This window comes from Macaca thibetana, chromosome 1, assembly GCF_024542745.1.
Source record: "Macaca thibetana thibetana isolate TM-01 chromosome 1, ASM2454274v1, whole genome shotgun sequence".
In the NCBI taxonomy this organism is placed as follows: domain Eukaryota; kingdom Metazoa; phylum Chordata; class Mammalia; order Primates; family Cercopithecidae; genus Macaca; species Macaca thibetana.
The window spans coordinates 55,794,163-55,821,542 of record NC_065578.1 but is presented as its reverse complement, the minus strand read 5'-3'; the positions used below and the strand labels follow the sequence as shown (position 1 = coordinate 55,821,542).

The following is a 27,380-nucleotide window of genomic DNA, read 5'->3' as shown; positions in this document are numbered from 1 at the left end:
ATGTAAAGAAATAGAAAAGGTTCACTGGGCTGAGGAAGATAATGCTCTTAGTATTAGTTTCTAGGGCTGCTGTAACAAATTACCACAAATTGGGTAAATTATAGCAACAGAAATATGTTATCTTACAGTTCTGGAGGCCAGCAGTCCAAAATCCAGCAGGGCCACATTCCTTCAGGGAACTTCTGGAAAGAGACCAGTCCTTGCCAATTTCAGCTTCTGGGGGTTGTATCAGCATTTCTGGCTGCATCTCTCCAATCTCTGCCTCTGTCTTTACATGGCCTTCTCTGTGTGCCCATGTCTTCTCTTCTGTCTCTTATAAGGACACCTATCCTTGGATTTAGGGTCCACCTGAGTAATTCAGGATGATCTCATCTAAAGATCCTTAAGCCGGGCACGGTGCTCACGCCTATAATCCCAGCGCTTTGGGAGGCTGAGGCGGGCGGATCACAAGGTCAGAAGATCCAGACCATCCTGGCTAACACAGTGAAACCCTGTCTCTACTAAAAATACAAAAAATTAGCTGGGCGTGGTGGCACGAACCTGTAGTCCCAGCAACTCGGGAGGCTGAGGCAGAAGAATTGCTTGAACCTGGGAGACGGAAGTTGCAGTGAGCCAAGATAGCACCGCTGCACTCCAGCCTAGGCATCAGAGCTAGCCTCTGTCTTAAAAAAAAAAAAAAATCCTTAATTTAATTACATCTGCAACTTTCCAAATAAGGTCACAGTCACAGATTCTGGCCATTAGGATGTGAAAATATCATCGGGGGGGCTACCATTCAATCCACTACACTCAATAAAGGTGTTTTAGTTCTTCTTTGTCCATGTTATGGACTTTCTCATGTTCCTCATCTTTTTTCTCTAAGTTGAAAAGTTGTCTTCGAGAAATGTTTTTTCTTTTCTTGTTTCTTTTTTTTTTTTTTCTCTCTCTCTCTCTCCTTCCTTTCCTCCCTCTCTCTCTCTTTCTTGGAGTGTCTATACAGACATAAGTGAGGGAGATGACTGAGAATCATCTGAGATAGAGACGTTCATGTGACCACAGCCATTAATGTGGTTCAAGGGCAAAATCATGTTGGCATTTGTTTGGGAACTGCAGTGAGTAGGTTAAAATTTCAGAATAATTAATTATTTCTCTGTTGGCCAAACAGGAAATGGATAAATATAATCAATGTTCACAATTTGGAAAATTGAAGAAATTATTCTATTTATCCCTTTTCCCATTCATACCATACACAGCTAAGTTATGTTACCATCCTTATTCGTACTTTCATTTATCTTTTTCTACTTTTTGACAGTTTGAGTCTTTGTTGCAGTATAACATATGTGCAATAGGTACAAAAGCTTTATGTTCACATATTCATCTCACACTGTTTTTACATATCTGTTTAACCGTGTAACCATCATCCAAATCAAACATTCAAAAGGCTTCTTCCCACTTAACAATTCCCTCCCCAAAGGTGACCACTATTCTATCTAGTTATATCACCATAGACAAGTTACCTGTTTGTGAACTTCTAAAGTGATATAGTATGCACTCTTGTGTAAATTTCTTTTTTTTTTTTTTTTTTGACATATGTCTGAAAGACGCATCCAAGCTCTTGTGTGTGGCTGTGGTTTATTTTTTTTCAGTACTGCATAGTATTTCACTGCGTATCACTGTATGATATATATTTATTCTAATTTGTGTTGTTTCCATTTGTGAGTTGTCATGAATAAAGCTGCTATGAACCTTATTGTACAAGTCTTGTGGCAGACATATGTCATCATTGTTGATGGGCATATCCCTAGAAGTGGAATTGTTGGGCCGTCGAATAGACATAGGTTTAGTTTTAGTAGATTTTACCCAAGACTTTTCTAAAGTAGCTATACCAATGAACTCTCCAGTTGGTCCATATCCTCACCATTTGATATTGTCAAGCTTCTAAATGTTAGCCGTTCTGATGGGTATATAGCGGTTTGGAGTGGTATTTCATTGTGGTTTTACTTTGCATTTCCCTAATGACTACTGATGTTGAGCACTTCGTCATATGTGTATTGGTCACTCGTATATCCTCTTTTGTTAACTGCCTATTCAAGAATTTTGCCCCCCCCTCTTTTTTTGAAAACAACAACAACACATTTTTGGTTGTCTGTCTTTTTCTTATCGGTTTGTAGGAGTTCTTTATTTACTCTGGATATACATCCTTTTAGTGAATATCCTTTTTGGCCATGCATTGTTCCAATCTGTGGCTTACCTTTTTATTTTCTTAATTTTATGTTTTAGGGGTCAGTAAACTTTTTTTGTAAAGGGCCAAATAATAAATATTTTAGGTTTTGCAGGTCATGTGGTCTCTTTTGCAACTACTCAGCTATGCCATTTAGTGCAAAAGCAGCTACAGACAATATGTTTACTGAATAAGCATGGCTGTATTCCATTAAAACTTTATCATTCTTTTTTTTATTATTTTTCACCCATGTCAAAATTTAATAATTATTCTTAGCTCACAGATTGTACAAAGACACTTGACAGGCTGGGTTAAGTTTATAGTCTGATACGGTTGGGCTATGTCCCCACCCAAATCTTATTTCAAATTGTAGTTCCCATAACCCCCATGTGTCATGGGAGGTACCAGGTGGAGATAATTGAATCATGGAGGTGGCTTCCTCCATCCTGTTCTCGTGATAGTGAGTTAGTTCTCACAAGGTCTGATGGTTTTATAAGGAGCTTCACCCCACCACTCACTCTATACTTCTCCTTGCTGCCTCTATGTGAAGAAGGACGTGTTTGCTTCCCCTTAAGACATGATTATAAGTTTCCTGAGGTCTCCCCAGCCCTGTGGAACTGTGAGTCAATTAAACCTCTTTCCTTTGTAAATTACTCTGTCTTGGTATGTCCTTATAGCAGTGGGAGAACAGACTAATATATAGTCCATAGTTTGGCAGCTCAGGTGTATTTAATAAATACAAATTATGAATTTTAATGAATTTCAGTTTATTAGTCTCTTCTTTTGTCATCAGTGCTTTTTTATTACTATTTAATAAATATTTGCCTATCCCAAAATCATGAATATATTATCCTTCATCTTATTCTAGAAGTTTCATTTTATTATTCATGTTTATGTCTATGATCCATCTGGGATTAAGTTTTATGAACAATGTAAAATAGAGGTTTCACATATTTGCTTGTATGTACTTAAGTTATTATAAATCTTTTTCAATTTTATTATGCAACTATGACTTATCTGTTCATTGAAGCTTTCCCTGATACCCTTACCTTGCGCTTGTAACCTTCCTATAGTCATTCTTTCAAGAACTACTTTTTGAAGCCTTATTATGTACCATGTTAGGCACATGGTGTGGTTTGTGTCTGAAGAAAGTTATAGTTTTTTGAAGAAAACAATTTAAACTATACAATGAAATATGATAATATTGCAAGTATTTGTTCACATGTTTTTCTTTCTTTCTTTTTTTTTTTTTTGAGACGGAGTCTTGCACTGTCCCTGGGCTGGAGTGCAGTGGTGTGATCTCAGTTCACTGCAACCTTCGCCTCCTGGGTTCAAGCGATTCTCCTGCCTCAGCCTCCCAAGTAGCTGGGATTACAGGTGCCTGCCACCACACCCAACACATTTTTTGTATTTTTCGTAGAGACGGGGTTTCACCATGTTGGCCACGCTGTTCTCAAACTCCTGACCTCGTGATTCGCCTACCTGCTTTGGCCTCCCAAAGTGCTGGGATTACAGGCATGAGCCACCGCGCCTGGCCCTGTTCACATGTTTTTCTAAAAATTAGTCATTTGAAGAAAAAAGCCATAAGCATTAATTTTACTATCTCTAGCACCTAGCATAAATCCTAGCGTAGAAAAGGTGATCATGAAATTTGATGAATGATTAAATGAGCAAGTAAATACACATATACATTGAATAAATATACACATATATATAGTGAGTATATATATACACATATATTTTAATTCAGTGAATACACATAAATGTTTATATATATGTGCCCAACATGCACACAAACAACCTTCCACTCTTTCCTCCCAGATGAACACAATTAAAGTACCACTTCAGAAACCACTAATTTTTTTCCTTTGTGCCTTGGACCAGGCGTCCCCAACCCCCAGGCCACAGATCAGTAGTGGTGCGTGGCCTGTTAGGAACTGGGCTGCATAGCAGGAGGTGAGCCACCAGCCAGCGAACAAAGCTTCATCTGTATTTACAGCTGCTCCCCATGGCTCACATTACTGCCTGAGCTCTGCCATCTGTCAGATCATCAATGGCATCAGATCCTCATAACAGCCCAAACCCTACTGTGAACTGCGCTCACAAGGAGGAGAATCTAATGCCCGATGATCTGTCACTGTCTTCCGTCATCCCCAAATGGGACCGTCTAGTCACAGGAAAACAAACTCAGGGCTCCCACTGACTCTACATTATGGTGAGTTGTATAATTATTTCATTACGTATTACAATGTAATAATAATAGAAATAAAGTACACAATAAATGTAATGTGCTTGAATTATCCTGAAACCACCCCTGCCGACCCCCTTCCCTGGTCCATGGAAAAATTACCTTCCAAAAAACCAGTCCCTGGTGCCAAAAAGGTTGGGGGCCGCTGCCTTAGACAGACAAAGTTTATTCACTATAGATTAATGACTAACGTCTTAGCCTTTTCACAAGATGGTGCCAAAGATGAAGAAGGAAGGTCTTGCCCCTCCGAAGCTGATGCCAAAGCAAAGGCTTTGGCCACAAGAAAAAGATCCATATGTCACCCTCTTTCTAGTGACCCAAGGCACTGTGGTTCTTGAAGCAGCCCAGATATCCTTGGATGAACGCCCCCAGGAGAAACAAGCTTACTCACTCTGCCTCATCAGTTCCGCTGACCACTGAGTCTGCTATGAAGAAGACAAAAAACAATGTCCCAATCGAGATGGATTGATGGATAACAGAATGATAGATTCAGAGTCTTGCTCTGTCACCCAGGCTGGAGTATTAATAATAAAGTATTAATGGCAGATTCTGGGGAGTGGGCATATGAATGCTCACGGTAAATTATTTTCAACTTTTCTGTATATTTGAAAGTCTTCATCATAAACTATAAAGGAAGTAATGTGCAAAAACAGAAAAGAAAACAATGATACACTTGGGTTCATTGTGGATGTCAAAGTCAACAAACAAGCACCGATCAAATAGGCTATGAAGGAGCTCTATGACTGATGTGGCCAAGGTCAACACCCTGATCAGGCCTGGTGGAGAGAACGCATATGTTCAACTGCCTCCTGATTTACGTTTCGGATGTGGCCAAGAAAACTGGGATCGTCTAAGTTGAGTCCAACTGGCTAATTCTAAATATTCACCAGAAAAATCATCATTTAAGAATAATAGTAATAAAGACTTGATGGCTCCTATCTCAGACTGCCTGGGTTCAAATCCAGGCTCTATCACCTAGCAGTTAAAGTTACTTAACTTTCCTGTGCCTCAGTAGCCTCACCTGTAAAATGAAAAAATCTTCCTCACAGGAATGTTTGGAATATTAAAGGAGTTAACACATATCAAATAATTAAAGCCTAAAGGTTCAATGAGGACAGGAATTTTTGTGTTTTATTCATTGCCATATCCCTAGCTTATAGAAGAGTGTTTGGTACATACCAGATGCTCAATAAATTTCTACTGAATGAATAACCAATATCTGGATTGTCAAAACTGAATAACTGTTGGCTATTATTTTATGTATGCTATAAAAGTTCTTAATTCCCATTTCAATAATTCCCTATCCACCAATTAATGCCATTTTCACTTTGGGAGCCATGGCACTTTCCTATAATGACACAAGATGGCAGCATCACTCTCCTTTTAAGTTATCAGCCATGCTCTAGTTTGACCAATTTTGGAAATTCTCTGAAGCATTTTTATTTGCAAGTTCCTCCATCCATTCTACTTTTTTTTTTTTTTTTTTTTTTTTAATGAACAACATTAACTGTTTGAATTACCATAAGATTACCTCCTAACTGCTCTAATTTCTAGCTAAGGAAAGATTACTACTTGTAAAAAGGTAAAAATGTTGACATGAATCCAAGACTGCTTTCCGGTGCCACTACGATTTTGTGTCCTTAAAGCTCCCTTTCTGTAACACAAAGTTGCTTGACAAATTATGAAGCCAAATGCTGTTTCAAAGACACACGGTGCAACAATGCTGTTCCCTTCCAAGCCTGTAAGAAACTACAAACAAAATACAACTTCCCCTCTGTCTCTTTACTAAAGACATGAAGCTAATTCTTCAGTCCCTCTAAGTTACTCTGTGAATTCACTGTTGAACAGCAGAAATTTCTGAGCGCCTTTCAGTATGAGACCTTGTGGGGTAACGAAAAAACCTTTAGTTTAGAAATTAAGAGACCTGGATTCTAGTGGCTCTTTAGAAATCTTCTCACCTCCAACTTTAATCAAATCTCCTATCTTTCCAAGATTCAGTTTCCTTATTTCTAAAACAAGGAAAATAATATCCGCCTTACCTATTCGGAAACGAGATCAGTAAATGTAAACGGCATTATGAACTGTAAGGAGTATAACTGTATTATAAATATTATAAACTGTAAAGCATTATACACTTCACCCTGCATGAGCTAATGTTAGAATCATTTTCATTTTACCTATGGGGAAAACCAGTTCTATCCAGTTAAGTGAGCTTGCCTCAGTTTTCTCATCTGTAAAATGGGACTAATGAGAGCAACTCCACCTACTTCAGTGAGTTGTAAGGATAAAATAAGATAATAGAGGTGAAAGTGCTTTTAAAATGAAAGTACTTTCACTTGTACTCTCACAAGATTATTAGCTTAAGCAAATGGCTTTTCTTGGATTTCACAAACAGTTCTGAAGGAAACAACGTATAAGTAAATCGTTCAAGAAAATAAGTATTTTGAATTATTACTTTCTGAAACCTCAAGAAATTGCATATTTTAAAAAGACAGGAGTTGAGAGGCTGAAGATGTTATTTTATGTAGGGAAAGATGACTACAATTAAGTGGTTATATTCAAGGTGGTACTTCATAAATGCATTTTAAATAGCTGTATTTAAATGAGGTATTTTGTAGAAATGAAGTGTTCATTGAAAATATTAACATTCAACTTGCCAGACGCAGTGGTTCACCCCTATAATCCCAGCACTTTGGGAGATCAAGGTGGGCAGACCACTTGAGGCCAGGCGTTCAAGACTAGCCTGGCCAACATGGCAAAACCCCGTCTGTAGTAAAAATACAAAAATTAGCCAGGCTTGGTGGCCATGCCTGTAATCCCAGCTACTTGGGTGTCTGTGGCATGAGAATCGCTTGAACCCAGGAGGGCTGCTGCGAGCCAAGATCGCATCACTGCACTCCAGCCTGGATGACAGAGCAAGACTCTGTCTCAAAGAAAAAAAAATTAACATTCAACTAATATTTATTGATTGCCTATTGTGTACCAAGCATTTTCAAATGTACTATTTCATTTTATACTTTTTAACCATCCTCAGAACTAGAGAAAAATGCCAGTCCCATTTAAAAGTTGAGGAAACTGAGGTTCAGGGAGGTTATTCAGTTTGCCTCAGGTCAAACAGCAGAACCAAGGTTTTCTGACTTCCAATCCCCTGCCCCTTCCTGCCTTTTCTCGGGAGTATTACTGTAAATGTTTCCATTCAGTCCTCTGGAAGCATTCGTGATATCAAATCCAACACTTACAGCAGCAAACTAGCAATTTTTGTTTAGTAAAAAACCAGAGGTGGAATATGAATGTAACAGTTTGGAAGAATCTGGATAAATAGACACTTCTTAGCCAAAACGTCTATGTCTTCTTAATTTCAATGGCTTAAGAAACTTAGGCTCTTACCTTTTGACTATACAATTTTATATAAAGGGATTCAGCTACTTTCCTCTTAAATATTTCTACTTTCCTCTTAAATATTTCTAGAGCCAATTCATATCTTCAAAACTAAAAATAATTAATTATTAAATATTAGGAGTCAAAAAGAGAGAAAGAAAATTATGAGGTAAAGAGAGATCTTAGAAATGAAAGCCACTTAAGTCTGTTAGGAGGTATCAGTTATGTAAGAATGATGTGCTGTTGTTGCCACACATAATAAGTCAATCTTAAAAAAGCATTTATCCCCGCTGATGTTATAGTTTTTATACAGACCAATTTAATGAACTGGATGTCATTTTAATGTGTGAATTTTGGTAAGTTTGTTTGCCAGAAATTCTAATTACTTAATTACCTTGAAATGACACCATTCTTAATTATCAAGTCTGTTTTGCTGCATTTTATTTGCTGGTAAGATTATTCAACTTTAGGATTTAAGGCAAAGAGGCCTTCAAATTTATATGTCTGGTTAGTTGCTTTATTTCCCATTATCCAAAGAATGATATTGACACTATATTTTATTAGCTGTTCAAATCAGTTTTATAATAACAAGTATTTGTAGCGGTCCCTTGAAAAGTTATCCAAATATAATACCTGTTTGCATAGAACTACATACATCAATGAACACTATGATCTTTTAGTTACGGAAAAATAGCCCACAGAGCCTTATAAATGGAAATATAAAACTCTTATTTAAACATACATTTATTTTCCCTTTTATCTGCTTTTGGAATAATAGACTTTATGAGACACAGTCTCCCTCTGTTGCTCAGACTGGAGTGCAGTGGCATGATCTAGGCTCACTACAACATCCACCTCCCCAGTTAAAGCGATTCTCGTGTCTCAGCCTCAGGGAGTAGCTGGGACTATGGGTCTGCACCACCACACCAGTATTTTTAGTAGAGATGGGGTTTCACCATGTTGGCCAGGCTGGTCTTGGAGTCCTGGCCTCAAGTGATCTGCCTGTCTTGGCCTCCCAAAGAGCTAGGATTATAGGTGTGAGCCACTGCACCCAGCCAGTCTGACTTTTAGAAATATGTGTATTCTTAAATTAATAAAAGTCATTTCACAGATAAGGAAAAGCAGACAGGAAACATACAGGGAGGTACCTATAAAATTCATGTAGTCACTATTTCTTTCTTTGGCTTAGGATTTCACCTTTATTTATTGCGGTATCAAGGTCAAGTCTCTCCCCTCATGGAGCTAACAATCTTTGAGGGACAAATTATGACCACTTGCAAGTAAGACAAGCCACTATATTCCACTGCACATGACACTGTCTTATTATTTCACTTTGCAAGTAATCTCATTATTTGCAAAGTGAAGCAATCAGACAGGGCCGTGTCCAGTGGAATAAGACCTTGAGTGTCTACTCAAGGTCTTTTAGAGCTCAAAGGAGGGAAAGATCAGAGAGGCCTGCAGTTTCAAGAAAGCTTGCTTTTAGATTGGAATTCCAAAAGCATGGTTTGGTGACTAAGAATTTCAAGGATAATTATAATTGTTGAGTAGGCAAAGACCCTGAAATCCTGAATTCCTCTTAGAATGTCAATAATTATGAACCTGGCCTTGTTTTGTTTACACGCTTTTAACATTTCAAGAGAAGGTGTTTCTCAATAAAAAGCTATCTCAAGAATCTATCTTCTGAACTACCTTGGCTTTTACCTGTGCTATTTGAATTGAGAGGTGCTGTGTCTGATTTGCAGTTAGATGCTTCAGCTCCAAAACTTCTTGGGAGAGTCAGATCTTCTTACTTCCAGAAGATAGCAATGTTGTCTTTCTTCGCAAGCCCCACTTACTAATTGGTCCCAACTTGAACTTAATTCAGTACACAGCAAATCCTGTACTAGGTACCAGAGAGATGCCGTGGCACGGATAACCTACACAGCTTGCTAGTTTTTAACCATCTGTAACACCAAATCAGGCCAAGGTAGGCTCAGGCCTGTAATCTCAGCACTTTGGGAGGTCAAGGCGGGTGGATCGTGAAGTCAGGAGTTTGAAACCAGCCTGACCAACATGGTGAAACCCCATCTCTACTAAAAACACAAAAACTAGCTGGGCGTGGTGGCGCGTGCCTGTAATGTCAGTTACTCAGGAGGCTGAGGCAGGACAATCCCTTGAACCCGGGAGGCGGAGATTGCAGTGAGCCAAGATTGCGCCACTGCACTCCAGCCTGGGCAACAGAGTGAGACACCACCTTAAGGGGGGAAAAGAAAACAGTTATAAGCAAAGTGAAGTTAATTCTGTGCAGGAGTCAAGAAAGTACTCAGAGAAGAGGTGACATTTCAGAGGATACTAAAGCAAGAGAAGCACTTTCCTAACTAGAGGAGGAAAGGGTATGCATTACAGGCAGAGCATGTAGGAGAGCAGGGGTGTGTAGTGTGAAAGGATTGTACCAGAAAGGGCAATTGTACCAGAAAGGGTTGATGGTGGCTGCATATAAAGTTATCAAAACCCAAAATAAGTCAGTGTAAGAAAGAACATGATTTGTGTAATCTATCAAAAAGCTACAAATATTTCCATTTCTGGATGCACACAAACAGCCACCTGGAGAAAACAACCATTTATTGTCCACTGTGCCCAGCTCCATGCTAGGCACTATAGAAGATACAAGGGAAGGCAGGCCCTTGCCCTGGAAATGTTTATTCTCTTTCTAGAAAAAAGATTAACTCACATAAAATAATTAAAAATAAGATGCCAGCCTCTAAGGAAAAGTGTTAGATTGTCTGAAACTCAAGCAGGGAGCATTTTGGCTACCCTGGAATTCCCCATAATAGTGCAAGTACTCTTGGGGTCAGGAGAGGGGTTGGATGGCCTGACTCCTTCACCCAGAAAAAAGGTAATGGCTAACCCTCATAGAGCACTTCCTACGTACTGGGCACTGTTCTAGGAGCTTACACGGACTAACAAATTAAGTCTTCACAACCACTCTATATGAAAAGGAATAGTTATCTCTATTTACATATGGGGAAACTGAGGCACAGAGTCACAGAATTGAAATCCAGGAGATGTGGTTCCACAGTCGTGCAGTCTTTTTCATCTTAGTATTCTCAAAATCTAGCACAGTACCCGGTGCTGGATGTTAAGATCTTAAACAAACAAACAAAAAACTAGTTTTCCTTAAAAATTATATTTTCAGGGTAATACAATTCAAGTCACAACAAAGACGTGAAGGCCTCACGTTTGTAAGGGAGGAAAAATGCATTTTAGTCGTACAGCCCTAACTTTTACTTGACCCAAGGCCAGCAAGAAAATGTTTCTTTTTATTTATATATATTTTTTCTTTGGTGACAATTTGGTGTTTCTGAACGCTAGGGGCTCCCGGTTTCTCTGGTTTGAGAGCAACTTTTCCTTTTAGGACTTTTTTTTTTTTTTTTTTTTTTGAAGGGGGTGGGGGAAAATGTGGCCTTAATTATCCTACGTCTTAGGCAGCTTAAGGAAGGGGCTGTGCTTTCAGAATCCCATCCGAGCCAAGTAAGGAGGTCCCTCTTTCTCTCTCCCCCCACGTCTTCTCTTTTTAAAGGACCTCGTGAAATAGAAGTGCAGAAAACAAACCCAGGCGATCACAGCAGCAGCCGCCGCGGCAGCAGCACCAACAGCAGGAGGAGCAGGAGGAGCAGGAGGAGGAGGAGGAGGAGGAGGAGGCAAAGTTGGAGTTGGGGCTGGCGCTCCGGAGTTGCTGGACTCAGCGCAGCTCCCATTCATTAAGGAACCAGCTGCGGAGGAAGGTGGCCGAGCGCCCGCGCTGCCCACTCGCTCGCTCGCGCACTCAGACGCGCGCCAGCCCAGCGCGCCCCAAGCTGCGCAGCTCTGCAAAAGTTTCTGCTCGGGATCTGGCTCTCTTCCTCTTGGACTTTCGAACGATTTGGGGTTGAGAGAGGAAAGCAGAGGCGCGCAGGAGGAGCAGAAAACACCACATTCTGCAGTTGGAGGCAGGCAGCCCGGGCTGCACTCTCGCCGCCGCGCCCGGAGCCGGGGCCGACCGGCCACTCTCCGCAGCAGCCTCGGCCAGGAGGCGACTCGGGCGCCTGGGTGTGTGGCTGCTATTGCGGGACGTCTTCGCGAGGCGGGAGGCTCGCGCCGCAGCCAGCGCCATGCAAAACTACAAGTACGACAAAGCGATCGTCCCGGAGAGCAAGAACGGCGGCAGCCCGGCGCTCAACAACAACCCGAGGAGGAGCGGCAGCAAGCGGGTGCTGCTCATCTGCCTAGACCTCTTCTGCCTCTTCATGGGTGAGCCCAGCCCCGCTGTCCCTCGGCCCCTCGGCCCTCGGCGCGCGTCCCAGCCCAGCCTGGGGCCGCGCCGCGCCGCGCTGTCAGCTCCGGGGGGCCCCGCAGCCTTCCTGGGGAGCCTTCGCGCCGCCCGGGCCCGAAGCCCCCGCCCTCCCCGATCCCACCGACTTCCTGGCCTGTACTTGAGTGGGTCTGGGCATGCTTAAGCGTTCGTGGGCAACTGTTAAACCAGCTCGATAAAAGTCGTCTCCAGGTTGGAAGCCCGGGCGGAATCCCGCGGAAGGTGTGGGTTAGTCCTTTTAGCGTAGGGGAAGTTGGTTGAGCCGTGCTCTAGGGCCAGCGTATAGCTGGTCGCCCTCCATCCGAGTGAAATGGATCGCCCCGAGAGCCGGGCTCCTGCCTGGAGCCGGGCTGCCTTACCGCGGCTGTATGTAAACATCCAACCCTTCCGCCTTTGCTGCCCAGGCTCGCCAGACTGGCTAGCCGGCCTTTTCACTTGCTTCTCTCCTGGAGGTGCTCTCCCCGGGCTTGGTGCTGGGCACGGCTTCGGCAATCACTTGAGTGCCTACTGTGTGCCAGGTGGTAGGCGGCTTCACGGGCATCAGTTTTAGCTCGCCCACTCCCTGACTTGGTGCAGCAGGGATGATGAGCCCCATTTCCCTGATGGGCACGTTGAGGCACTGGGAAAGCCAGCTGCGATCTTGTTTGGGGACCACAAATTTAATTGCACTCCCAGAAAGTTGAGGCGATGATCCATTTCTGTTTTCCAAGGTCGTTGGGAGCCACAGCTGGAAGAGCGGTGGGAGTTAAAGGAATTGGAGTGGGAGAGTGAGGAGGATTTATGAACTCGGTAGGGGAGGGAGAAAGCGCTTCACACGAATGAACAGGACTTCCAAGGTTGAAGTCAGCCTAGGATTTTTTTTTTTTTTTTTAAGCGAATCATGGTGTAATGGAAAGCGCACAGTACTTGTCATCAGAACACTGCCGCTCTTGCCACTTGCTGGGTGTGCCACCTAACTGCCTCATGGGCCTCAGTTTCCTCTGAGTTGAATGAGTGGGTTGAAGTAGATGCTCTCCGAGGCCCCTTCCTGCATTAAGAACTCGGATCTGGTCCAGGAGCTGTTCTGCCAACTCTGCTAACTGAAGAAACATCTGTGTTCCCAATTCAGTTTCCTTAAAATAGAACTCCTGCACGGAGACCTAAGTCCCCTTTGAAATGGATTTGTCCATGCAGATTTTGCAGACCAGAGACTTCTTAGGCTGGAGTTACACCTCCCTGGTGTTCATGACTCTTGCTGTAGCACTGTCCTTATTATGCAGTGTCCTCTTGATGGTCCATAGTAAAGAAAGATAGGATTCTTAGAGTTTAAAAATAAGGACAGTCCCCTTCAGATAAGGAGAGACAGCTGAAGGTATAATTGTGTTCTGTGGAGGAGTGGAAGGGAAGAAAGGTCACTGTAGTTCAGGTGGCACATCCCATTTCCACATCTCTCAATATTAATTCAACATTAAGATGCTATGTAAAGGAATTGTCACTGGGGGGCCTACCTTCCTGAAGGCAGCTGGCTTATTATCATGCACAGTGGGACAGATTACTACTTAAAGTCTTGTAATCAAGCTGTTGAATTTTTAAAAGACCCTCCTTGGTCCTAGGGGAGTATAAGGAAGCACTAAACACATGGAAGCTGTTTGCTGTAAACTTGACTGGAACTCCCTGTGTTTATTCAGTGTGTTTTGGTGGCAGGGAAAGCTCTTTCTAGACTGCCTGTGCAGGATACTCTCCTACCTCCTACTTTGTGATTAAGAAAGCAGAGCTAGAACATGCTTGACAGCCTTTGTACAATTTCCTTTCCACCCTTGTGATTTCAGAAGGCAGTCCCAAGAGGTGGTGTCTTATGAAAGGGAAAAGGAAAGAGATGTAAAGGAATTTGCAAAAAGACACACCCATCAGCTATAGTTTAGCCAGGGATGTAAAAACCCAAGCTACTCTGTTGTACATAGAAGGTGTAAAAAAGGTGTGTGTGCGTGCATACATGTGTGGGCACACGCACATTTCAGTTCTTCATTTGCCCCACCTATCTCCCATCGCCCCAAAGCTAATATTCTAACCTGTTGATTATATTTATTCACTGTTGGTCCTATGTTTGAACAAAATGATTTTGTTTATCTCCAAAAAGCAATAAGCTGTCACTACCACGTATTTTATTATAGAGGCACATAGCTACTTGTTTTAAGGGGTGCTTTGCCATTAAAACCATGGCAACATTTTCAAAGTGACTTATTGATCAGTGTCTCCCCTGAGCACAGGCCAATCACAGTATCGCTAATTAAATGTCTCTTAAACACCTTTAATAGGAAAAATTCTTTGCAAGAGAAACATTATTTAGGTGAGATATTTATGCAGGAGAACTCTATCTGGCTTCCAAAAGAAAAATTAATAGTACAACATGTGATTTTAATATTCCACACATCACTGTCCTAAAAAATATTGTTTCCACTTTTTGCCTAAGACCGTCAGTATGATTTAATTTTTATATAGTTTATTGATCATATGGTCTGGATTACAGAGCACTAATATATTAAGAAGAGAGACAGTTTTCTGTTTCTTCTCCCACAAGAATATACACCAAGCTTCATCTAGTATCTGGAAAAAATAAAAGTTGATGTGCTATGTCAGTGTTATGTAAGTGGAAATATGCAAGTAGTTTAACTTGTTTCACATACCTTTTTAGAACGTTAAATTCTTGGTGAAAAGACAGAAGTCCACTCTCGTTGGAAAGCCAAGACAATCTGGTGTCAAATAACACCAGTGGGAGTTTACCCTTCATTGGACAGCTATCTTTGCAGATTAATTGCTTTTAAATACAGTTATGAATCTTTGCGTGATAGGTTTTTCTGAAATTGATTTTGTTTTCCTTTTAATTAAGTAATGTTTATCACCTCCTGGTTGTTGTACATTGATTGTGGTGGATGGGGTTACAGGAGAGCGACAAACAATTCCCAGGTAAGAAGGGAGGAACAATTACTGTCTTTCTAAGCTCTGTTAGTCTCTTTTTTATATAAATTCATATAGACACTCTTTAATGCAACCCCTATGAATAGATTATCTCCGTTTTATAAACCAGAAACCATGTCTCAGAAAAGGGAAGGATAGATTAACAGTGAAGTCAATTTGAATTGATCCCCAATTCTCAGTTTAGCGTGAGTGGAGTCCTTTCCCCCATCTGAAGAATCTTGAAATTGAGGTTCTCATCAGAAAATTCTGAAGCTCAGTTTGCAGAAAAGTTCTGCGTCTCCAGATTTCCCAGTTACCCATTTGCAACAAAGCAGAAAAATAAAGTTGGTCCCAGTCTTCCGGTCAGTGAAACAGAATTTGGGTGGTCAGCAACCATGCTATTTAATTTGGTCGCTCCACCACGTTTTTGGATGTTTTTTGATTTCCAACTAAATGGTTGAGCTAAAATTCTAGAACTGGTTCTATATATGGGATACATAGAGTCATAATTTATTATTATTTACTTTTAACAGTGAGAGAAGGGCAGCATGGTATCGTGAAAAGAGACACTTAGAAGCTTCAGGTTTCAGGTTGGCCAGTTGCGTTGTGTGGATGAGTTGGTTTTCTGTGTGTCTCAGTTTTTTTCCATCTGCACAATGATTGTGTGGTTTTATGTCTAATGTTGCCGTTAAACATGCGGTGACCGATTTCTAGTAGAGGCTTGACATTAGAGACTTGACATATGCTGAATGTCTGCCTTATGCATCTACTCTGCTGAGCTCTTCATTATATATTAGCTCTGTGAATCATCACGAACTAGAGACAGGCATTAGAGTCTTGTACTGCCACTGCACTGTACAGCTTTGGAGAAATTCATTAAAATTTTCTGAGTCTCAGTTTCTTTATCATTGCAAAAAAGGGAAGGAACTAGACCAACTTTCAGTGTCCTTCTAGCTCTAACAATTTTATAAGCCTAGGCTGGTAGATATTGTGATGTAGAAACCTACTCACTGCCTCTCGTGGACCATTTGTCATTAATTGAATTGTTATATATGTATGACCAAAGAATTGATGTTGAAAATTAGCTTAAGTTGCTGTTAATTCTGGAGGGGAGGTAAGCATTGCTTTTACTAAGGTTAAGGCAATACCATGAGAAACTGATAAGGTTTTTCCTTGGCTAGATGTGTCCTTTCACCTACTTCCTGAAATTTATATATTTTCATTAATCAACTGGTAAACTGCCTAGCCAACCATCCTACACAGATGAAAATAAAGAAAAGAGCCTCAGTTGGGTACAGTGGCTTACTCCTGTAATCCCAGCACTTTGGGAGGCAGAGGCAGGAGGATTACTTGAGCTAAGGAGTTCGAGATCAGCTTGGGCAATATAGTGACACCTTGTCTCTACAAAAAAATCAAAAATTAACTGGGCGTGGTGGTGCAAGCCTGCAGCTGTAGCCTCTCTTCTTGGGAGGCTGAGGCAGGAGGGTACCTTGAGACTAGGAGTTGGAGGCTGCCCTGAGCCGTGATTGTGTCACTGCACTCCAGCCTAGGATGATTTAGTAGGTAAGCCCTGTTGACTTTTCTAGTATGGTTAAAAACTTTTTCCTCACTGTCCAAAATGGTTAGGGTGGTTTTTTTTTTTGTCTGTTTGTCTGTTTGTTTTTTTGAGACAGAGTCTTGCTCTGTCACCCAGGCTGGAGTGCAATGGCGCGATCTTGGCTCACTGCAACCTCTGCCTCCCGAGTTCAAGCGATTCTCCTGCCTCAGCCTCCTGAGTAGCTGGGACTACAGGCGCGAGCCACCATGCCTGGCTAATTTTTTGTATTTTTGGTAGAGACAGGGTTTCACCGTGTTAGCCAAGATGGTCTTGATCTCCTGACTTTGTGATCTGCTCGCCTTGGCCTCCCAGAGTGCTGGGATTACAGGTGTGATTAACCCTTTTGATTGCCTGTCAATTTTAGATTCTGCCTTTACCCTTTCCTGTGCAGTTGTTTGGGCTAGGAAGCCCAGTTGGTCATAGCGTGATGCTAATGAGACCATAGTCAAGGGCTTCTTCCCTGTGTAGGCAGTTATATTTATGGAGAAACCCTGTCCTTTGTGTCAGTTCAATCCAGTACACATTATTTGAGGAGTAATACTTTATTTTAGAGTTGCCTATTACACCAGTATTTCATAAACTCACCTAACATGGGGCCTATCTGGTATGAAATACAGATTCTTGGACTCTTCTCCAGGATATTCAAATTCAGCTGGCTTTGAGCCAGGACCTGGGATTCTGTATTTTATAAATGCTGCTGGTGATTCTTATCAGGCCAATTTTAGAATCACTATGTTGTTTAACAGCTGATATCTTAAGGGCAATTTAATTATGTAGTGGGCTTTTTGTCCCTGTACTGAATGTTCTGGCATTTTCTGCATTGTTAGGTTGTCTCTACTTTTTTGTTTGTTTGTTTGTGACCAGTGCACTTGTCTTTTTCAGAAAAGGTAATCAAGCTTGCTAGAATTCTTTCGAACGGAAAATTACCTCTGGGGGCAGACCTGAAGGTGTCCCGTGACTTTCAGTGCAAAGACTTGGTGTTGTTTCTAAAGCCAAGAGGCTAAAATCTTTATGTATTTTCTGGTTGTAAACCGAACTCTACGTAGTTGAAGTTGCCAGCCATGTGACCCCTTTGGATAAATGAGGTGTTAATTTTAAATATTTTCTTCTGAGATATTGAAGTTTGTGCATGAGTGCAAGGTGAAGCAGGAATAAATTAGATTCCTAAATAAAGCCTTTAGAAGATAAAATAAGCTTAGCAAAGTAGTGTAGAAACAATGCAAGCTTTGGATTTCCCCAAATCTGAGTTTGAATCCTGACATAAAGCTAACAGCCACCTTTTGCCAACGTGTAATTTGGGCAAAAATTATTTAACCTCCTCCAGGCTTTAGTTTCCTCATCTGTAAAATAAACAAGCCTGGTAATACCTGTTTGTTGTGAAACTCAGGTAAGATAATGAATCTAAAAGCATTTTGAAAAGTTCAAAGTCACGTTATCATCATCAGGTAGGAATTAAGTTGCTATTGTTCTTCATAGAGTCGAATTTTCATTTTCTTCCCAGTTTTCTTACTCCTCGATGGTTCTATAAAATCATCTTTTATATCTTGGCAGCAAAGTTGCCTGAACTATATTAAGGAAAAAGATTCTGAGAAGAATCCCAAGAAAACACCAAGCAGAGTGGACACAAATGTTTTCCATTAGCTAAAGGAAAGCAGTGGCAGGTTTCCTGACCCTTTCTGGAAAAGTCAAAGTGCAGGAACCTCAATAGGCTTTGGTGGTTGCATTCTTCTCCTTTGAAAGGGAGAAGGCCATATTATCTTGAGAGAAAGACAGATAGGCCTTAGGAAGGGTGGGAGAGAATTTAGACACATGGTCTGTTTTAGGGTCAGCTCTTACTTATGTCATTCATGTCATTCAACAGCCCAAAGGAAAACCTAACTAAAAAGAACAGCAAGGCCAGGCATAGTGGCTCACGCCTGTAATCCTAGCACTTTGGGAGGCTGAGGCGGGTGGATCACCTGAGGTCAGGATTTCGAGACTAGCCTGGTCAACATGGTGAAACCCCATCTCTATTAAAAATACAAAAATCAGCTGGGCATGGTGGCGCTTGCCTGTAAATCCCAGCTACTCCAGAGGCTGAGGCAGGAACCAGTTGGCAGAGTCTGCAGTGAGCCGAGATCATGCCACTGCACACCAGCCTGAGTGCTAGAGGAAGACTCTCTCTCAAAAACAACAACAACAACAACAACAACAAAAGAACAGCAATGATTGGAAATGATCCAAATGCTGGTCATCTAGGGGACCCTCTGTATTTGCTGAGGAAGGAAGGCACTGAGCTAGGCTCCCATATTTATTATACAGGCCAATCATGTGATATAGAGATTAGATCCCTTTTATAGATGAGGGAACTGTAGCTCAGAGATGTTAAGTAACTTGCACAAGGGTACCCAGCTAGAAAGCAGGCACCAACTTTTCCAGAACTCTTGTCAGTTTACCTTGCTGCCCCACTTTTCAATGCAATTAATGCACTCAAGGCAGTCTTTTTCATTTCTTTCCATTTCGTTTATTTCAGAGTCTTAACTCAAGGATATTATTGGGCCATGGAGTAGACAGAGTAATATGTAAATAATTGCAAAGCAGCTTAAAGTGTGATGAATAAGCTTCTCTGTAGACATAATAAAGAGAGTACCATTGGAGCAATTCCTCATCACCTAGATTCATGGAATCTTTAGAATTTGGAGGTACCTTGGAGATTTCATTAACAACAATACCAAGGTCATTTTTTAATGTCAGTTAGAAAAATAGGCCTTTTTGAGCTGGGGAAGGGAGAGAGCTGTGAGGGGAATAGCACAGGCTTTGGAGTCAGATTGGAGTTTGCTCACTATTATTAGCCATAGAAGCTTAAGCAAGTTTACTTGATCTCTGTGAGGCCTCATAAATCCTCATTTATGAAATGAGATTCTGTGTGCACTCTGACGTGGTGGGGACATGTCTAGTACAGTGCCTGGCACATAGAGACACTCAAGAGGTAGTTGCTGCTGTCATTATTGTCACCACGTCCTGGTCAGTGCCCTTGGTTCACAAACGGGAACTGGAGGTCTTTGTTGGTTAGTTAATTGTTCAGTGATAGTGAAAGAGCAGGACCTAGAACCAAGGTCTTGCCTTTCTACCATTCTGCTTTTCGGATGTGTTCTTGTTGATGTGAAATTTGATATTATTCACGAGGTAGAGTTCTCCGGAGCTCTCTCTCTCTCCTTCCTGCGTCAGTAAAAAAAAGAACAAGAGAAACAGGTTTAACTTTTAATCCATATCAGTGGATGTTGGCTGAGTGAAGCCAAAGACACATGGGGCAAATGTGAAGGACTAGGCAGTGTTTTGATATATTACTTTTCTTCAAACTGGTATTTTTTCGGGAAAGTGCTTATTACCAAGATCACTGCTGAATGATTTGAGCTGGAACAGTGCCACCTTTTTCCAATGATGTATCTCAGGGGAGAAAAAAGAGAATCATGTTTTCGAAGTTTTTGCTTTTTATTCTATTTATTTATTTATGTATTTTTGCTTTTTAAAAGGCTCTCAACAAATTCTCCTTATTCTCATGTGACTGAGGATGAACCAGTCTCAGATTAAACAGGCTTCTCATGGTCATGCATTAATTGTCAGTGCCAATGTTCAAAAGAAGGCTAGGTCAGGTTCTTGAACATTCTCGTAAAACTATTCTTCCCTTAAGTCTGGGTTAAATTATAAATTATGATCTACATTTAAATTCCCAAATTTAAAACAAACCAAACAAAACAACACACATCAGACTCTTTTGGAAACCTTTGAAAGCAACTTGATTTCTTGTGTGCTTTGAAAGTATATATTGCAATCAGGGTATTGGTAAGTGTGTTTTTGAGGTTTGTCACAAATTAACAAAATTATATGCCTAAAGAGTTTTGCAGAGAAATGCAAATCATTGTAAGCGCCTTGTCATAATAAGTAGTGTGCTTTGGTTCCTGTTTATGTATCCCTAAAACACATAATACATATGATTACATTGACACGAAGGAAGCCATTCTCATTGATGGTTTCTTTGTATCTAGCCCCCAAATTAGTTTGTGGTGTCAATCAGTATAATTTCTAGAGAGCCTATTAAGCCTGTGTTCGTACCTGTCTTTCAGGTATAAGCCTTGTCTTCTGCAGATGATTCTTGAGCACCTACTATGTGCCAGGCCCCCGGGTTTCCGTGGCCTTAAGGAATTCCCAGGCTGGTGAAAGGGAAACAGGCTTTCCCCAAATGACAAACACTATGTAAGTGATGACTCTGGAGCCTTAGGGGAGGGCCTATTCTAGCAGCACAGTGAAGAGTGATGAAGCTTGCCTGAGGGTGTGGAGCTGGGTCTTGCAAGATAAATAATACCTCACAAGCCAGGAAGAGGGAGAAAGTATTGCAGCAGAGTGAAGCACAGGTGCTGAGACTTGGAAGCAGGGACCTATTGGGGAAGGGTGAGTAGCTGGAGGCTGGAATGTCAATATTGTGTGTTTGCATTGTGCAGCGGAAGAAAGGAGGTCATTGGAGATGAGGCTGGAGAGATAGGTTAGAGCTAGACTATGAAAGGGGACTGGGTATGGCAGGCAGCTAAGGAATTTGAGCTTTATTTTGGTGAACCAGGAGAGCAAATGGAGTTTTCTTTTTTCTTTTTCTTTTGGAAGATTTCACAGAGAAACCTACCACCTAGGAGTGAAATTGCTGGATCCTATGGTAATTCCACATTTACCTTTTTGAGGAACTGCCAAACTGTTTTTCATAGTGGCTGCACCATTTTAGAAATATCTTAAGGTGGCAGGGCGCAGTGGCTCACACCTGTAATCCCAGCACTTTGGGAGGACGAGGCAGGCAAATCACGAGGTCAAGAGTTTGAGACCAGCCTGGCCAACATAGTGAAACCCCATCTCTAATAAAAATACAAAAAATTAGCCAGCTGTGGTTGCAGGCACCTGTAATCCCGGCTAAGCAGGAGGCTGAGGCAGGAGAATCACTTGAACCTGGGAGGCAGAGGGTGCAGTGAGCCGAGAGAGTCATTGCACCCCAGCCCGGGTGACAGTGCGAGACTATATCTCAAAAACAAAACAAAACAAAACAAAAACTAAACTAAAGGCTAGTTATAATATGTAAGAAAAATACAAGAGTTTTGTAAAAGACCTTTGGAATGAACATATTCATGAAAAGATTGGAGGAGGGAATGAATCTAATCTTATTCGGGTTTGGGAGAGATGACTGGATTTGAGAGTAGGCAAATGGGAGGCAGAGGCGCAAAAGACCAGTGGGGTAGCAACTGCAAGCTGAACCGAGGGTACTGTGGCGGGAGCAGAGAGGGCTGGATAAGAAAGACATGACAGGTATTTCCTGAACTCCAGGTTGGGAGCCTCTGAACTATGGTGAGGCTACTCCTTCTAGAAACACTTTAAATGCAGGATTTATAGGAGATTTACGAAATCCATTAGTAAATGCTTCTTTATGTGCATAGCCTTATTATGAAGACGAGGCTATGAGTTACATTCTTTTGTTGTTGTTCTGGACTTCTTTAATTTCTCAAATGCCCCTTAAAATAAGTGGGCTACAAATCCTCTTGGCTTAGAGAAAGGGTTTTTCCTGGGTTGCAATGGTATTTTTTTCAAAGAGCTTTATTGAGATATTCACATACTATGCAATTCATTTATTTAAAGCACACGATTCATTGGTTTTTAATATCTTCATGGTTAGGTAACCACCACCACAACCAATTTTAGAACATTTCATCACTGCAAAAAGAAACGGTACCCACTACCAATCTCTCCCATTTTTCCTCTGCCTTCCCACATCTTACAGCAACCAGGAATCAAATTTCTTTCTCCATAGATGTGCTTGTTCTGAATATTTCATAAAAGTATAATCATATGTGGTCTTTCGTGACTGGCTTCTTCTGCTTGGCATACTGTTTTTAAGGTTCATTCATATTGCAACATGTATCCTTCATTTCTTTTTATTGTCAAATAATATTCCATTATATAGACATACCACATTTCATTTTTACCTTCACCACTTGATGAACATTTGGGTGATTTCCACTTTTTGGCCATTATGAATAGTGCTGCTATGAATATCCATATAAATTCTTTCAGTTCTCTTGGGACTATATACTTAGGCGTGGAATTCCTGGATCATATAGTAACTCTATGTTTACCTTTTTGAGGAACTGCCAAACTGTTTTCCATAGTGGCTGCACCGTTTTAGAAATACTTTAAGATTGGGCCGGGCGCGGTGGCTCACGCCTGTAATCCCAGCACTTTGGGAGGCCAAGACGGGCGGATCACGAGGTCAGGAGGTCGAGACCATCCTGACTAACACGGTGAAATCCCGTCTCTACTAAAAATACAAAAAATTAGCTGGGCATGGTGGTGGGCACCTGTTGTCCCAGCTATTCGGGAGGCTGAGGCAGGAGAATGGCGAGAACCCGGGAAGCGGAGCTTGCAGTGAGCCTGGATCGTGCCACTGCGCTGCACTCCAGCCTGGGCGACACAGCCAGACTTCGTCTCAAAAAAAAAAAAAAAAAAAAAAAAAGAAAAAGAAATACCTTAAGATTAATGCAAATATGTAAGGGAAACAATGCCAGAATTTTCCGGAAGATTTGGAATTAACATATTCATAAAACCACTAAAGTGATACTTTGTTTTTAGAGGGATTTTTCACAAAGAAACACGATTTGAATCAGTTTAGTGGTGCCGCTGGGTTTAAGATGAGTGAGCAGAAAACAATAAGCTGACTGGGAAATCGATGCTGGGTGGTCAGCTAGACCCGCTCACCCACTGAGTAGCGCTTCCACAAAGCAGGCTGTAACGTACAGACTCTTGTCTCAGCAGAAAAAAGGATGGATCTTCAGAATAGCTTGGAAACAGTTAAACATGCAAATAGTAAAACCTATATATCCCTAGGATCTGCTTTACAGTATTTTAAAGGCATGAAACCGAAACCCATCTATTCAGTTCCTGTTTAGGCTGATTTTTTCACCCTTTTCTCCCCTCTGGATATATGGCTGTTGATCTATAGTTGTCATCTTAGGGACTAAAATTACCATGTATCTTTTAGACTCAGGTGCTGGGTGCCAAGAAATATTAAAGAATATAAGACACAAATACAAATCCTGAATAATGAGTTGAGCTATAAATGCACTAAAATATCAAGTTGTAAGTGTGTGAAAATTAAATCTCAAATATTACAAAAAGGTGAGGAAAAGGGATCCACATTTATTGTTAGGTGCTTCACATGCTATCTCATTTTAACCTTTTTAATAACAGAATAAGGGAAATGTTTAAAACCTGGTGTTGCAGCTGAGACAGGGTAAATGATTTGCCCAACTTCTTACAGCTGATATGTATTGGGGCTGGAATTTGGACTCAAGCTTGACTAAATAATGACCAGTGCTGACACTGATTGAGTGCTAGCTAGGTACCTCTCACCAGGTTAGGCAGCGTGTGTACATTCTCTTATTTGATCCTCCCAATGAGCCTATCAAGTACTTGTTACTATTGTCTCCATTTTACAGAATTGAGGTAAGAGAGATTAAAAATGACTTACCAAAGGTGGTGCAGTGAGTGAGTCTGAGAGGTGGGGTCAGACATCTGCCTGGTGAGGTCATTCTTAACTACTAGGCCCTACTGCCTATATTCTCCACGTGTTTCTGCATCCCATGCTTTTCTCCATCACTCCATGCTGGCTTTCGCATTGGCAACCCCTGAAGCATCATCCAAAATGAGTTGGACTGGTGGTTCTCTGGACCTGTGGAGGTCTTTTAGGTCAATCATGGGGCATCCTCTGCTATTTTCAGTACTTCAGAAATATCTAGGCATACTGAACTTTCACCAGTGATTAACTTGTCAAGCCTAACTCATCAGCCTCTGCCTAGACTGGTCAAAGTATTAGCATGCTGTGTTTGTGATGTGAATGACAGCTGTCAGTTCACTCTGGTCTTGTTTATTTCTGCTAATCGTAAGATGAGACTGATACTTTTTGTGCTTTGATTAGCAAAAATAAATAAATGATGTGGAATATAGTTTACTTGGTAAGTACAGATGTCTTCTAGATGTGTCATAGAGGGGCAAGAATTAACCATGAGGGATTTTTGTGGGTGAAAAGGCGGGACACCCTAGAATGGACTATTAGCTCTGAATTTTGAGGTGAGGAATACCACTGGGTCCTGGATCCTATAGAAGGCTTTCTAAAGAAAGGAGGGACTTTAGGCCAGGCGCAGTGGCTCACGCCTGTAATCCTAGCACTTTGGGAAGCTGAGGCAGGCGGATCACCTGAGGTCAGGAGTTCGAGACCAACCTGGCCAACATGGCAAAACCCTGTCTCTAATAAAAATTCAAAAATTAGCCAGGTGCGATGGCAGGTGCCTGTAATCCCAGCTACTCGGGAGGCTGAGGCAGGAGAATCGCTTGAGCCTGGGAGGCGGAGGTTGCAGTGAGCCGAGACCGTGCCACTGCAGTCCAGTCTGGGCAACAGACTCTGTGTATCATTAAAAAAAGAAAAGAAAAGAAAAAAGGAGGGACTTTAGGCCTTTTGTCATTCACATCAGGCAGTGGTAGTGGGTCACTCTGTGACCCTTTTTGTACCTTGGGCTGGAGCTACTGTTCTTGTGGTTTGGTGTAACCTTTGAGTCACATGCAAAGATTTTGAGCTTCTCTGGTTAGTGGCTGCGGATGCAGCTCCTTCATTAAATGCAGTACATGGAACTTCTACCAGTAGCCTCTTCCCCACAAATGACCCACATTGTTGTAAAGTTAGCAACCACTGACAGGAAGTGGCAGAATGCATCTCAGCCACACAGCAGATTTCATTAGACACTCTCCCAAAGTAGCTGTTTGGGTCAATTTGGCCTCTGTAGGTTTCTAGAGAAGAATGGCCTAATCCGTTATTTCTCATCATTACATTTGTCTTGCTGTCATCTTAGCCTTAATAGATGTTTTGATTAGAAGCACAGTGTCTTCTTTGGAAGCAAGTGCACATATGATCAGAGAGAGGAACTTCCAGCAAGCTGAGATTTTAAAAATATTTCCAAAGTTGTTACCAACTTACTGGAGAATCTTTTGTTTAGTGGGTTTGTCATTTAAATCTGTCTGGAGAGTAGCAGCTCCAATGACACCGCAGGAGGGATGGTGGGCTCCACTCACCTTTGTGACTGATTGCTTTGAAAGATCAGCTCTATAGATGTTATATGAAAGCAGAATTCCTAGGGAGTGGCTGGGAAATTAAAATATGCTTCCTGAATTGAAGCATTCAAAATACAGGGCTTTCAATCCGAGGGGAATGATAAGCTGTCTTGATTTTAGGTTTAATTTTCCTAACGCTATTAATGGAATTGAGGGACCTTTACTTATGATTTTGCCATAAATTTGTTGTTTGCGGTTGTGCTTGCCCTAGCTGTGAAATCCAAGGATTTATTATTAATTAATAATCCCTTTTACTGAACAGTTCTACCAAATGATAATGTTTGCATCTGAGCGTTTGAATTTATATATTCTTCCTTGCCTCAATTAATTTTTCTCATTGTAGAACTCCAGTTACCTAGCCCCTCAAAGCAAACAAAACATCAGTACCACCACATGCAAAATGTCATTGTTCACATGTCAGTTGGAAAAAAGCTGGGAAACGAACATTTTTGAGCACTGACACTATAGTCAGACACATCCACGAATCTCATCAAATCATCAAGCCTGAAAGGGAGGTATTCCTCTAACTGATTTCATAGATGAGACAGTTGTTGTGCAGAGAGATTGAGGGTCTTGCTCAGGATCTTGGGACTAGAAAACGGTGGTGCTTGTGGGCTATGAACCAACCAACACCTATGCTCTTTCCTCCAAGAATTAAGATTGCAATTTGAATTTTCACTATTAGTTTCAATAATGAGCATATGAAGAAAGCAAGCATGTCAGAAAGTTTAAAAATGAAATAATCACGCCTTGTAAAGTGTTCAGATTTGACTTGAAGTTTAAAGTCTTCTGTCAATTTCAGTATTTCCTGTTTCTTTGTAAATCCCTGGAGGATAGAAGTGAACTCCAAACCTTTACACTGGAAGGGAGAGGCATGAACTTTACTGAATACTTAATATGTGGCAGGCAGTGAGCTAGGGGCTTTTCATGTATTATTAACTCACTTGGATTTCACAACAACACTATGAAGGAGGAGGTTGAAGTTCATTCCGTTTTTCTCAGAACTTGGTCAGCAATGTCTGCAGCAATCCTCATTGATGGGTTAGTGACACACTGTTAATAATTCAGCTCATCAGTAGCAGAGGTCATTTACTAACATTTCAGGGAAAATGCTCTGCTAGAATCTGCTTTCAGCTGATCACTTGGGCCATGAATCCACTTTTACTGAAAATATATCAGAGAGAATCTCAGTTCCAGTTCTGTAGAGCCTTAGAAGAAAAGGTCAGGAGCCATGGTAGGAGAATACTTGGCCAATTTTCTACAGAAATGGAATATCTTGTCTGCAGAGAGAGAGCAATATCAGATTGTATTGCTAATTCTTCTTCTTATCAGTCTTCTCCAAAGGAGTTAAAAAGCCAGGGAAATGAAACATTTTGAGTGAAGGAGCTTGCACTTTGGAAAACGCTCCGTGTATTTCCCAGGCTATTGTGGGGCCCTATTCAGTTGGGATTTGAATGGTGGTGTGATTAGCATGAAAGCAAGTATATAAAGTAGGTCTTTTCTCCCTTTCCTAAAAGAAGTT

The 27,380-nt window shown here is 41.3% G+C and overlaps 1 protein-coding gene across 1 annotated transcript in view; it reads left to right on the top strand.

Moving 5' to 3' along the window:
- The first annotated feature begins 11,931 nt into the window (after positions 1–11,931).
- The window catches only part of PLPP3 (phospholipid phosphatase 3), an 84,077-nt gene continuing 68,628 nt past the window's right edge, over positions 11,932–27,380 (top strand). Inside the window, exon 1 of the mRNA XM_050751893.1 lies at positions 11,932–12,095. Within this exon, the coding sequence (XP_050607850.1) occupies positions 11,957–12,095 (139 nt within the window). The 5' untranslated portion in view covers positions 11,932–11,956. The remainder of the gene's footprint in view (positions 12,096–27,380) is intronic.